Source organism: Polypterus senegalus, chromosome 7 (genome assembly GCF_016835505.1).
Source record: "Polypterus senegalus isolate Bchr_013 chromosome 7, ASM1683550v1, whole genome shotgun sequence".
Lineage (NCBI taxonomy): Eukaryota > Metazoa > Chordata > Cladistia > Polypteriformes > Polypteridae > Polypterus > Polypterus senegalus.
In genome coordinates this window covers 2933699-2948515 of record NC_053160.1, presented here as the reverse complement: position 1 = coordinate 2948515, position 14817 = coordinate 2933699, and the positions used below count along the sequence as shown (strand labels likewise).

The 14817-nt window shown below is 42.8% G+C and overlaps 1 protein-coding gene across 1 annotated transcript in view; it reads left to right on the top strand.

Annotated features, from left to right (window-relative positions):
• Window positions 1–14544, top strand: part of fnta (farnesyltransferase, CAAX box, alpha) — a 35453-nt gene extending 20909 nt beyond the window's left edge. Inside the window, exons 6-9 of the mRNA XM_039758145.1 lie at window positions 3892–4040; window positions 4798–4860; window positions 11639–11810; window positions 14304–14544. Of these exons, the coding sequence (XP_039614079.1) occupies window positions 3892–4040; window positions 4798–4860; window positions 11639–11810; window positions 14304–14435 (516 nt within the window). The 3' untranslated portion in view covers window positions 14436–14544. The remainder of the gene's footprint in view (window positions 1–3891; window positions 4041–4797; window positions 4861–11638; window positions 11811–14303) is intronic.
• Window positions 14545–14817: the final 273 nt, after the last annotated feature.

Below are 14817 nucleotides of genomic sequence, written 5' to 3'. Positions count from 1 at the left end.
AGAAGACAAAGTAGAAGGTCATAAAGAGGCTCAAAAATGTTGGCGCGATACACATGGAGAGCAGGTTAGAGATTATGAAAGTACTAAAATTCGAAAGTCTCCAAAAACTGATAGTAAAGATCGCATTAGTGCTAACAAATGGAAATTACTCGGTGAAACAGCAGAACAGCGAAAAGAGATGGAATATATGGACAGAGGTGACATTACAGAAGTATGTAGATATTGTTTGGCTTTAAACTTTAAGTCCGAGACTTGTAGATCGTCTAAGTTGTGTTGCCATCAGGGAAAAAGTAGTGTCATCTCTCAATGAAGAGTCGTATCTGAGAGAATTAACAGATTTGTTGTTTGGTGAAAGTGAAATCCCCATACGCGAGCGGCAGACACACAAAGTGGCTTATAATTAAGATAAAAGATCATATAACATGCTATAGCTTTGTCATATCTGCTTAATCCAATTCAGGGTTGCACAGATCTGGAAGGTTAAAAATGTAATTGAGGGGCAAGGCAGGACCAAACCTGGGGTGAGGCACCAGTGCATTGCACGCACGCACACACACACACTCACTCGGGGGGCCATTTTAGTGTCACCTGTTAAACGTAACCTGCACATTTTTGTAGATGTGGCACAATGACTGTGCACCAGAATTTGAACCAAAGATGCTGGCTCTGTGAGTCCGCAGTGCTAACCACCACACCGCCCTGCTACCAAAAAGAAAAGCAAACACATTTACTGCCATGTCGGTATCAGTCCTGACTTGTGTCCTGAGAATTGAAGTTGGGGTTAAAAGAAAAAAAAATCTTCAAGCTTTTTATTTGATATCCTTTTACTTACTATTTTTTATTTCTTTTAATTTAAGCAAAACTCTTCATTATAATAGCATGTTGCCGTCCAGTATGAAGACTTGGGGGACGTCTTGTAGCTTTTCTTTTGTCTGTTTGTGCTGTCAGGTAGAGACAGAGGGAGTCTGATGAGCTGATCATCTTTTGTGTGAGCCTAATGCCTCCTGTGTGCCATATTGTGCCATATTGTGCCCATGAGCTGATGAATGTTTAAAGTGACGTCGTTGAGTTGTGCGGGGAGCTTCATAACTCTTGTGCTCTTTCTTTCTAACTTTTTTTTTTCTTGCGTTGTTCTATGCATTATATGTTTCTTTGAGACCCTGTACCATTCTCCACAGTGACATTAAGTGCTGGACGCCGACCACCCAGTCTCTCCTGCACTGAATCTGTTCTGCAGGGAGTGGGCTGCATCTGGCATGTCTCGCTTTCCAAAAACTCAATTTTTTGCACTTGGCTCCGATTATAAGAATGACTACAGTGTGAGCTTCCCCAAACCGAACCACCCAGGGCGTAGCATGGGATCAAAGTAAATGATTATTTGCAAAAGCAGGTGTTTGCATTTCCTTTGAGAGGATGTTGGCTGCGTGCATCAATGACAGCTGGCCGCCACATCTGTGTGGCTTGTCTTTACTCGCTGGGAACTTCTTCCCTTTGGGTTTCATCAGAAGTGAAGCCTTCTGTTTAGACTGCTAAGCACTCCATGCCATTTTATATTCACAGAATGCGGATAGCTTTGTGAACTTGGAAAGCCTGTGAAGCCAGCATAAGAGCCATTGGTCTCAGTAGGCTTATTGAAGTTATCAAGATTTCTTTCCTTTTTCTAACCTTCACCATTTAGCATTTGGTTGCAGATTCTCACAACCTTTTGATTAGCACAGGGCTCATGTAAATCTGTAAGAACTGACAATCTCCACGACTTTCTCACCGACGGCCGCTTTGATTACAAGTACAGTGGTACCTCGGTATACATCCGCTTTGGAATAAGTCCACCTTGGTATACGTCCTGTTTGGGCGCGGAAAAATTTGCCTGGTATACGAGGTTTGTTTGGAATACGACTCGCGTGCGAGAACACCGTGTGTGCGCTACCCTTGTTTACCTCACTCGAGACAAAGCCACGACTGCCCACGAGCGTCAGTACTCCAGTTGCTAGCATTCGGTGAACAACCCGCACTAATAACTCTCTGTGAATTTTCACGTGATTTTGTGTTTATTCGCGTAAATTTCAATTGATTGTTAGAAAGTATGAAGGTGGCATGCGTATCCGGGACTTGGCTGCGGCATACCGTATGCCGAGAATGACGGTATCTACGATTGTGAAAAACAAAGACGTTATTAAAAAGTTAAGTGAGGTTCAATTTTCATTTATTTCATCTAATTGCTTTTGTATTTATGTATTTTATTATAAAGCAGTGTTTAAATTATTTTATACAAACCCATCAATGTATAATATGCCAATAACAATAGGATTTTTTTTTTGTTATGGTAACGGATTAATAATTTTCCCTTTATTTCTTATGGGAAAAATTTGTTTGGTATACGTCCAAGGATCTGGAACGGATTAAGGACATATACCGAGGTACCACTATATTTATCTCTTTTGTTTTCCATATAAAACACCCCTACATTGTTTCAGAAACATGTCATTCTGAAAGCTAAGGTGTGGGGGGAAAAAAAGCCACCAAAACTCAAAGTGACTACCCCAAGATGACGACATTTCCAGTTAAGTACAGGCAAGGTAGGAAGAGGCGGGTCCAGATGGATGGACACCGGAAATGACATCAGAGGTTGTAGGGCTGTCAGTCATCCTGTCTGTAGAGGGAGGAAAAAAAGAGCCGTTAGTATACAGCGCCACCCTGTGGAATGGAGAGGAATTACCAGCACCAGAGCCTTTAAGCCAGGGATTCCCAGCTCCGCTCCTGGAGAGCCGAGTGGCTGCAGGTTTTCATTCTCACAGTTTTCTTAATTAGTAACCTGTTTTTGCTGCTAATTAACTTCTTTTGAATTAATTTTAATTGACTTGCTCTTGAAGACTCAGTTTATTTCCTTAATTAGTTGCTAAACAATAATGAGATACAAATTGAGCCAAAACATGACCAGCAAACTGTGACCATCATACAATATCTGAAAATAAAGAAAGATGAAGTGTCTTGGGAACGTTGATCTGCTCAGGTCCACAAAACATCTGACCAGAGCTCTTAGAAAAGAGAAAATCAACAATTTCAGAAATGTCTGCCGTTGCACAATGAGAGCAGCAACAAGCCACAAAATTAAAGAACGAGTTTAATTAACGATGAGACTTTGCACCTGATTGAGCAACGGGTTGGAGTGAAATTAGAGTGAAGTTTGAGGCCCTGACTTAGTTGGTCTTCTATTGGCTCACTCACTGCACGTTACATTTTATTTGGGTGCCATTTAAGGAAAGGAATGAAGCAATTCAGAGGAATAATGAAGAAATTCAGGGGAACAAATCTTAAAAGTACAAGTCAATTAAAATGAATTCAAAAGAAGTTCGTTAGCAGCAAAAATGGGTCTCAATTCTGTTTTGGGGGACGTTTAAGGAAAAAAAATGAAGCAATTCTGAAAACGGAGTCTGAAGAAACAAGTCCATAAAATGACAAAGAAGTTGATTAGCAGCCAAAACGGGCCACTAATTAAGAAAAGGGTTAGAATGAAAACCTGCAGTCACTGTGGCCCTCCAGGACCGGAGTTGGGGACCCCTGCTTTAAGCTGTCCCCAAGTTGCCCATGTGTGACAGGTGACAAACTTATTTATTTTTTCTCAGGTGCCTAGGACGTGTTTAGTTCTCCCCAATCCTTGGTAGATGTAAACCAAAGGCCCTTGATTGCTGCCATGTTATATGTTGCTTCCTGGCTACCATTTTAATTGCTGTTTGTTACAGGTTTTATAATTAATTATTGTAATAATGTTCTGTTTATATAGAAAAATTGGACTAGCTGTAAATTAATCCATTATCACAAATGTGACCGAGATAAAAGCTTACTTTTATGATTGTACGTGCTCTCATTTTGGCCCATTTTTATTTTTTATAGGAATACAAGCTGTGGGATAATGAATTGGAATACGTGAATCAGTTGTTGGAAGAAGATGTCCGGAATAATTCAGCATGGAACCAGAGGCATTTTGTCATCTCTAACACGACAGGATACAGTGACCCAGCAGTCCTGGAGCGAGAAGTTCAGTCAGTATTTTAATGTTTTATTCAGAGTCGGGGCTGAATAGGATTCCTTATGGTCAGCTGGCACTGTTTGGAGGACTTTTTCTGCCTTTGAAACCATTGGAAGATAAATTAGAAAAAAATGTATTGAATACTAAACAAGTTTAACTCTCTGCGTCTGCCACAAATCGACGCGTCTTTCAGTTCCATGATGCACCTGCTTGCTCTCCACTGTACAGCTTCAGTTGCTGCTTTGATTTTCTAGCAGTGTGGCTGTGCAAACAGAGTAAAACGATTTTTGCTTTCATTCATATGGTTGCAGATATTGAATTATGAATACCGTTAAAGTCACAGGGACGGCTCCTGCTTGGCGTCTCCATGCAGGGACAGACCACGTTGCTTTCAAGTACAGGACTGACATGAATATACTGCAGGTGTTACCTGTCCTTGTAATCCAGTGTCATAAATAGTTTATGCTAAGTGACGGTTAGCCATGGACACATGAAGTGTATAGGGTGGTCCAGATCTAATTATGCAATTTTCATTACGCTATAACTTACGTTTATTACATAGAAAATCACCTGAAAAATCCTGGACCATCGAGAAGTGTGCAAAGTCTTCACGCCGAACTGGAATCGTCCCCGCATAAATCAAAGTCATCCAGACAGTCTGGATCTGCGTAATTAGATCTGGACCACCCTGTAGAGACGGTCTGATGAGAGCAGGTGTTCAATACGTTTCTGAATTGCTGTTTTCTCTCTTTCTGCTGTCTTTTCTGCAGGTATAGTCTAAAGTTGGTGAAGAAGGCACCTCACAATGAAAGTGTTTGGAACTACTTAAAGGGGTAAGGAGTCCACTTTAAATCTAATCTGTAAAGAGGCACATGTGTTTGTCTACACCTTTGAAGCATTGTCCGCCAAATTTTTTTCCCCATTTGTATCAAAGATGTTTTATTTCCAATTTTTTCCCCCATGGTTGCACCTGTACTTAATTAGGATTGTGCCCCTAGGAGCCATTTTTGGTACTTGGCATTGGTATGTTAAGTTGTCCTCACGGTGGGTTTAGTTTGTGAAATTTCAGTTTGGGTCCAAAAGTGTTTTCCCCTCACTGGTGAATTTACATTCTCCATTTACACTTTCTGCACACCTTATTTTGGTGTAAATTCAATTTTTATAATTTTCAGTGGATACATTTTTACCCATCAATCTACACTGAATAACCCAAAATGACAAAGTAAATACCTGATTTTAGAAAGGTTAGCACATTTTATTAAAAAATAAAAACTCAAATCTCTTATTTGTATATTTGTATAATTCAGTACTTTGTAGAAGCCCCTTTGGCAGCAATTCCAGCTTGGATTCTTCTTGGGTCGTCTCTACAAGCTTTGCACACATAAAGCCCAGGTATGGTCACTAAGTACATTTCCTCAAGGGGAATAAATTTAAGAACGAAACACACTATAGCAGCGCTTCCCGATTCATTTTACCCTCGCATCCCCTGTGACGGACGAGGCCGATTTCGCACCCCCTTGGTTTAAGAAGTATGAAAAAATATGAGGTTAACGCAGAAAAATGAATAATGGATACTTTATTCGCCATCAATAATAGTTTTTGGTAAAGCCACACTCAGTGTAATCCTCTTTCCATTTTCTCATTTTTTTGCGACTAGCCATGATTAAATGAACAGTAAAAAAGTGAGAGCGAAGCGACGGTGACTTATTGAGGCAGGCAGGCGAGAGCACAATAGCACGCGGGCTCAATGTGGTGGGCATCAAGTCGATCTAAAATGTGCGCTCAGATTCGAAAAAAAATATATATATAAACTGCTCAAAAAAATTAAAGGAACACTTTGAAAACACATCAGATCTCAATGGGAAAAAGAAATCCTCCTGGATATCTATACTGATATAGACTGGGTAATGTGTTAGGAGCGAAAGGATGCCACATCGTTTGATGGAAATAAAAATGATCAACCTACAGAGCCCTGAATTCAAAGACGCCCCAAAAATCAGAGTGAAACAATGATGTGGCAGGCTAGTCCATTTTGCCAAAATTTAATTGCAGCAACTCAAAATTATACGCAGCACTTTGTATGGCCCCTGTGTTCTTGTATACATGCCTGACAACATCGGTGCATGCTTCTAATGAGATGACAGATGGTGTTGTGGGGGATCTCCTCCCAGATCTGGACCAGGGCATCACTGAGCTCCTGGACAGTCTGAGGTGCAACCTGGTGGCATTGGATGGACCAAAACATAATGTCCCAGAGGTGTTCTATTGGATTTAGGTCAGGAAAGTGTGGTGGCCAGTCAATGGTATCAATTCCTTCATCCTCCAGGAACTGCCTGCATACTCTCACCACATGAGGCCAGGAATTGTCGTGCACCAGGAGCCACTGTACCAGCATAGGGTCTGACAATGGGTCCAAGGATTTCATCCTGATACCTAATGGCAGCCAAGGTGCCTTTGTCAAGCCTGTAGCGGTCTGTGTGACCCTCCATGGATATGCCTCCCCAGACAATCATTAACCCACCACCAAACTGCTCATGCTGAATGATGTTACAGGCAGCATAATGTTCTCCATGGCTTCTCCAGACCCTTTCACTTCTGTCACGTGCTCAGGGTGAACCTGCTCTCATCTGTAAAAGCACAGGGCACCAGTGGTGCATCTGCCAATTCTGGTATTCTATGGCGAATGCCAATCGAGCTGCATGCTGCTGGGCAGTGAGCTCAGGGCCCATTAGAGGACATGGGGCCCTTGGGTCACCCTCATGAAGTCTTTCTGGTTGTTTGGTCAGAGACATTCACACCAGTGGCCTGCTGGAGGTCATTTTGTAGGGCTCTGGCAGTGCTCATCCTGTTCCTCCTTGCCCAAAGGAGCAGATACTGGTCCTGCTGATGGGTTATGGACCTTCTATGGCCCTCTCCAGCTCTCCTAGAGTAACTGCTTGTCTCCTAGAATCTCCTCCATGCCCTTGAGACTGTGCAGGGAGACACAGCAAACCTTCTGGCAATGACACGTATTGATGTGCCATCCTGGAGAAGTTGGACTACCTGTGCAACCTCTGTAGGGTCCAGGTATCGCCTCATGCTACCAGTAGTGACACTGACTGTAGCCAAATGCAAAACTAGTGAAGAAACAGTCAGAAAAGATGAGGAGGGAAAAATGTCAGTGGCCTCCACCTGTTAAACCATTCCTGTTTTGGGGGTCATCTCATTGTTGCCCCTCTAGTGCATCTGTTGTTAATTTCATTAACACCACAGCAGCTGAAACTGATTAACAACCCCTCTGCTACTTAACTGACCAGATTAATATCCCATAAGTTTCATTGACTTTATGCTATACTCTGATTAAAAGTGTTCCTTTAATTCTTTTGAGCAGTGTATATATATATATATATATATATATATATATATATATATATATATATATATATATATATATATATATATATATTTTCAAGTTCTCTTTGGATACAAGTAGGTTCTATTTAGTCAACAGTATAAGAAACATCACCTGGATGCACTGGGACACATCATCAGTGATGTACCCTGAGGTCATCGAGCGTTTCGGGTCTCGCAACATCATTTGAATTTAGTCTTTAAATTTCTATGGTGAAGAAAATTTATTCAATGATGACTAAATTTAACTTGCATTCCTACCAAAGATATTTCTGTCTGCTAAATAAAACTTACTTATATTTAAAATTTAAATAGAACTTGAACAAATACGATAGTTCATAATACCCACGCAGCACTAAGTGCACGTAAGATTACGAGTCATCCATTTTAACAAGCAGCATATTGCACTGATACGAAATAGCCTGCCCATTTAATTATTTAGGAATGGATAAATAAATTAAGATTTTGTACAAATAATGTTTTTCATTTTTCTTCCTCGATGGATTCTAGCACCCCCAGCAACAGTTGCTCATACCCCCAATCGGAAATCGCTGCGCTATAGCATGTGGCTTGTGCAGAGTTTGACGAAAAAAGGTTAAAGGGTGTGACTTTGCATATGAAACAAACACACATTCAGCTTTATATTATTTATTAGAACGTTAATAAATCTAGACGAAATGAATCTCTCGCTCAGCATTTCAGAAATGGGGTGGAAGGCAGCCACGCACAGAATCCACTTCAGCTCCAATATGTGCAAAACATTCAATTATTCAACTTAAAATCTTTATTGAGATATAAAAAACTAATTCTTACTTCGAGGATCTGTGCAAAACTCTTTTAAAACCTGGCAGGACCTAATCAATGACATTTTAGAATAGGCACTCATTTCTCTCTCTTTACTACTCTTAACAGTTTTGCTTTGGCTGTTGGCCGTTCTCTCTTTCTCATGGGTGGGATTTGATTTGAATTTAGTTTTATTAAGTTTGACTTGATTGTACGGAATGTTATATGCTTTTAATAAATTCAATGAAAGATCCAAAACAGAAAGAAAAGAACAATCTAGATGAGAACAGGCCATTCGGCCCAACAAAGCTCATGAGATGAACTTATTGTAAAGTCACCGCTTCGATCCACTGGACTGATTCCCTTCATCATTTTGCACACTTCAGTCAGGTCTCCTCTTCATCTTCAACATTTAAAGGCTCAGCTTTTTTAATCTTTCTTCATAATTCATCCCCTGTAGCCCTGGACTCGGCAGAGTTGCTCTTCTCTGGACTTTCTCTTGTGCTGTTATGTCTTTATGGAGACTAAAACTGCACACAGGACTCCAGATGAGGCCTCACCAGTGTGTTATAAAGTTTGAGCAGAACCTCCTTGGATTTGTGCTTCACATGTTAATGGCGCTATACTGTATATTCTGACATTCTGTTAGCCTTCATGATGGCTTCTCAACACTGTCTGGTAGTTGATAGTAATGAGTCCACTACAACTCCTAAATCCATCTCATGAGGTGTACTTTCAATTTCTGCTCATTTTAAAATCACTGTCTCGATCCACTGGACTAATTCCCTTGATAATTTTAAACGCTTCAGTCAGATCTCCTCTTCATCTCCTCTGTAAAGACTCCGCTCTGTTAATCTTCCTTCAAAACCTTTTCTAGTCCTTTTTGTAGCCTGTAGACCAAAACTGCACACAGGACTCCAGATGAGGCCTCACTAGTGTGTTATAAAGCTTCAGCAGAACCTCCTTGGCCTTGGACTCCACACATCAGGGTGCTATATAACTTGATAAGTCCACTCCGACTCCTAAATCCTTCTCGTGAGCTATACTTTCAATTTTCAGTCCTCACATTGTGTATTCAAACCTAACATTTAGACTTCCTACGTGTAATACTTTAATTTATATAATAATCTCACCCCAAGTCGGAGTAACTAGTGGGTATTTCAAGAGTTCTGCACAAACAGAATCCTTTTAAAGGGCAGTCATTACCACTTTCAGAACGGCTGCACAAGTTAGCGGCTCATGCTGTGCTACTTCACTTAGTGTATAATCTGCCGCCTGAACCTGAATTGCACCTTCCACTATCCATAGATAGACGTGTACGTTCAGTGAACTGGCATTGCTGACTTGGCCTGCGTGTGTGTGTGTGTGTGTGTGTGTGTGTGGCATTTGCCATGCGATGGCCTACCCTGCCTTGTGCCTAATGCTTACTGGGATAGACTCCAGCTGTCTCACGACTCTGCACTGGATCAGCGGATTAGGAAGATGGATTTTGTGTGTTTTGAAAAACTGTCAAAAAGTGTGAACATTGAGACAGAAGCAGGTTTTATTTTTTTTAAATATACAGTGGAACCTTGGTTTGTGAGCATAATTCGTTTCGGAAACGTGCTTGTAATCCAAAGCACTCGTATATCAAAGCGAATTCCATCCATCCATTATCCAACCCGCTATATCCTAATCACAGGGTCATGGGGGCTCTGCTGGAGCCATTCCCAGCCAACACAGGGCGCAGGGCAGGAAACAAACCCTGGACAGGGCACCAGCCCACCGCAGGGCACACATACACCAAGCACTAGGGACAATTTAGAATCGCCAATGTACTTAACCTGCATGTCTTTGGACTGTGGGAGGAAACCCACGCAGACACGGGGAGAACATGCAAACTCCACGCAGGCAGGACCTGGGAAGTGAACCTGAGTCTCCTTACTGCGAGGCAGCAGCGCTACCCACTGCACCACTGTGCCGCCCATCAAAGTGAATCTCCCCTTAAGAAATGATTGAAACTCCGATAATTCGTTTCACAACCCACAAATACTTATATTAAAATGATTAATACGGTGGCTGCCGGCCCGGACACAGACAGGCGGACACATTTAAATCACCCACAACTCGTTTATTATACATATTTACAAGTTAAAGTGCACCTCAAAACCCCCAAAGTCCTGGCCACAACAAAATGCCTTCACTTCTCTTCAGGCCGCCTCCTTGCCTTGTCCTCTGCACTCCCGACTGCAGCCATTGAATGAAGGGAGGCGCCCCCTTTTATCAGCACCCGGATGTGCTCCAGGTGTGCTCCGGCACTCCCCAGTGTGGCAGAAGTGCCGGCTGCGTACTCGGAAGCACTCCGGGTGTCCCCAGTCCTCTCCACAACACTTTGGGTGTGGGGGAAGTGCTGAGGTCCTGGGCTCCAAAGGCACAGGGGCGCCCCCTGGCGGTGACCACGGGCCTCTACAGGGTAGAGCTTGAAAGCTCTGTACCCATGTCCCCTAAAGGAACCAGGGCAGTCACCCCCACATGGTCTGGGGAAGGCGTAAGCCCTCCTCCGGTCCTCCTGGGCATCCTAGCCGGGTCGCCACCCCAGCCATCTCCAACAATTCAAAATCTTCACTCTAACTAACGGAATCCCTGCTATCTGTTGGCTCACTGGAATCTTTTTCTTTTTTTGTGACTTATAACATGGAAACCTATCCAGTGACAGTTGCTTTTGCCTGAAGAGTCACTACGCTTGGACATAAAATAAAAATAAAAAAAAGCTTTATGCACTGTAAGGTTTCTAAACTCTTTTTTGGGATTCCCCTCCAACGGGACAACATGCGGAAGAGCGTCCCAAAGCAAGCAACCGCAGGCTCACAGCACTGTAGGAGTTCGCCGTAAAAGAGAATCAGAAAAGATTGCGGTCAAGCTCTAAGTGCCTGCCGTCGATGGGTGAAGCAAGGAACATTATACATGCAGGGCACAGGATTACGTGGCCACTCTCCTGACCCTGCCTGACTGCTGTGTCTGTGTATAGGAGAGCGGCAGATCCCGCTACAATAAATAACGTGCTGTTCCTGTTTCACGCTGAATAAGGCTGGTTTTGCTAAAGTACTCAGACTCGGCCTTGTGTTGTAGGGTGCATGACAGGGACTCGGACGTCACAGCACACACACGTGGTCATCATGCTATAGTAAAGAGTATACGCTCGTATGGATGTTGACTTTATGACTGAGACCGAGCAGGGGAGAAGATTACCCACAATCCCCACATGACACTCGGCGGACAAAATGTATACGGACTACTCGTATTGCAAGTCCTCGCTCATTTATCAAGTTGAAATTTATTACAAATTTTAGCTCGTCTTGCAAAACACTTGCAATCCAAGGTTTCGCTGTAACTCTTAATTGATTTTTATGTAACTAACATATTATTTAATATATTTAATTTGCTTTTGAACGATTCTAGCATTCTTCAGGATAATGGACTTTCTTCGTATCCAAGTCTTCTAGAACAGATTCTCGAGTTACAGGAAACTCATAGCTCACCATACCTGATAGCCTTCCTTGTGGACCTCTATGAAGATATGCTGGAGAGCGGATGTGATAATCAGGAGAAGATCCTAAGCAGAGCACTTGAGGTGAGCGGTTAACCCAGAAAGTCGTCTCCTGCTGTGTGTTTCTTCTGGTTAGCAGAAAGTCGATGTCCACCAACTGTAACAAAGATGTAAGATTTATAATATTAACATCATGTCACAAAGATCACGTAGTCACTTAGATTAAATGAGCAGTAATGGTGGGGAAGGAGGTCAGGTAACAATTTAGTGTAAGGACAGCAAAAACGCGTCTGTTACTCATTAACACTTCGGTAACAAGACGTTAACTAAGATTCTCTTCATCTTAATTACACTTGTAAAGCATCAGCAGCATAGATTAAGAGCCTTTGATACGCGGGTCAAGTTACGTTTGATTATGAAGGATTCCCAGGTCTAATTACTGAAGTATGCACTTTTAATAGAAATCCGTCCCTCTTGAGCCACTTCTTGTCATTTCAAAGTGACGTTATTTAACAAGTCCACGTTCCACAGATGGGTATCCACTTTACTGATGTGTTAGAAGTGTTACCACCTTCAGAAGAAGCCTTTTGCTTAGTCCTGGTTACATATCTGGAAAGGGAAGGGCGATTGCCTGGATTGTGGCAACTACAGGGGGATATCACTGCTCTCGGTGCTGGGTGAGATCCTTGCTGGGGTCGTCCTTAATAGGATCTGTGACCACTTGCTCACCTACCAGTGACCGGAGCGATCTGGTTTTACGCCTAAGAAGTCTACCATCGACCACATTCTGGCACTGAGGGGTCTCATGGCTTGCAAATGCCAATATCGGCAGAGTTTCTTTGCAGCCTTTGTCAATTTTCATAAAGCGTTTGACTCGATTGATTGAGCTGCCCTGTAGGACCTCCTGAGACTTCCCAGTCTGGCCTGTACACTGGTACTGGGAGTGCTGTGCAGAGTGGAGACCCTTTGCGTTTATTTCCAAGTCGATTCTTGGTTTCTGTCAGGTTGGGCGTTGGGCAGGGTCATGGGTTCCAGCGGCTGGGGGGCATGTGTTGGTGAAGAGAGATTCACTGACCTCGACACTTTCGGTTGAGGCGGATGTCAAATCTGAGGTAGATGGCGGTAATCGGCTGTAAATGTCCACAAAAACCCGCTGTTATGTTAGAGTTTGACTCTCTTTGCTAGACTGTGTTACACGGGTGCTGCTGTTTCAGACTTTAATCATTATAATAATTATTAGCCTTCAAAGAGTTAATGGAATCTTAGAAAGTGAGAGGATGCCTGAGGAGTGGAGAAGAAGTGCACTGGTGGGCCGATATTTAAGAATAAGGGGGATGCGCAGGACTGCAGTAACCACAGGGGGCTAAAATTAATGAGCTGCAGCATGAAGTTATGGGAAAGAGTAGTGGAAGGTCAGTTAAGAAGTGAGGTGATGATTAGTGAGCAGCAGGATGGTTTCATGCCAAGAAAGCGCACCACAGATGAGATGTTTGCTCTGAGGATGATGATGGAGAAGTAGAGAGAAGGTCAGAAGGAGTCGCACTGTCTTTGTGGACCTGGAGAAAGCAGATGACAAGGTGACTGAGAGGAGTTGTTGTGTTGTATGAGGAAGTTGGGAGTGGCAGAGAAGTACATAAGAGTGGCACAGGATATGAACGAGGGGAGTGTGACCGTGGTGAGGTCTGCTGTAGGAGTGACGGAGGTGGGATTACATCAGGGATCGGCTCTGAGAACTTTCTTATTTGTAATGGTGATGGGCAGGCTGACAGACGAGATTAGACAGGAGTCCCAGTGGACTGTGATGTTTGCTGATGACATTGTGATCTGCAGGTTGAGGAGACCCAGAAGAGGTGGAGATATGAGAGGAGAGGAATGAAGGTCAGTAGGACCACCAAGACAGAATATGTGTGTGTGAATGAGAGGGAGGTCAGTGGAATGGTGAGGATGAGGGAGTAAAGTTAGCGAAGGTGGAGGAGTTTAAATACTTGGGAGTAATGGGGAGTGTGGAAGAGAAGTGAAAAAGAGAATGCAGGCAGGGTGGAGAAGAGTGTCAGGAGTGATTTGTGACAGACGGATATCAGCAAGAGTGACAGGGAAGGTCTACAGGACGGTAGTGAGACCAGCTGTGTTATATGGGCTGGAGACGGTGGCACAGGAGACAGAGCTGGAGGTGGCAGAGTTAAAGGTGCTAAGATTTGCATTGGGTGTGATGAGGATGGACAGGATTAGAAACGAGGACATCAGAGGGTCAGCTCAAGTTAGGAGACAAAGTCAGAGAGGGGAGATTGCGTCAGTTTGGACATGTGAGGAGGAGAGATGAGGGGTTTAATGGCAGAAGGGTGCTAAGGATAGAGCTGCCAGGGAAGAGGAGAAGAGGAAGGCCTAAGCGAAGGTTTATGGATGTGCTGAGAGAGGACATGCAGGTGATGGTGTGGCAGAGCAAGATGACGAGGACAGGAAGAGATGGAGGGGGATGATCCACTGTGGTGACCCCTAATGGGGAGCAGCCAAAAGAAGAAGACTGTCTGTCATACCCTGAGTGTCTTCCTTATGAACACAATTCCTTCTTTTCTACAGCTATGTGAACTTTTGACAAAAGAAAAGGACACCATAAGGAAGGAGTACTGGAAGTACATTGGGACGTCCCTTAAGAACAAGTATGGCAGCACAGAAGAGTCCACAGTACCAGCCGGGGAGCAGCAATCATGAGAGAAAGAAAGAAAGAGAAGTTTTTTCTTTTTTACAGCTAACGAGCAACCCCGTCATTTCAGTTTAATGATGTGTAACTACACTGAAATGAAGTATTTAACAAACTGGATTAATATTTTTTATATATATTTTTTCTCTCCTAGAGAAGGCATTGAATGGATGTGTAAGGTCACTTGGGCATCTCAGTATATTTAAAATAGATTTATGAATTCTGTTTAACTGTGTCACAGGGTAACAGCACTAATTTAATCATTAGGTTTGGGTTTAAATGAAATGAACTGCCAAAATAATAAATATGTGATAAAGAGTTTATTAAAAAAAAAAAAACATTTACAGCTTTCAGTTTTTGTCATAATGGTATCATCTATCAAATTTCATACAA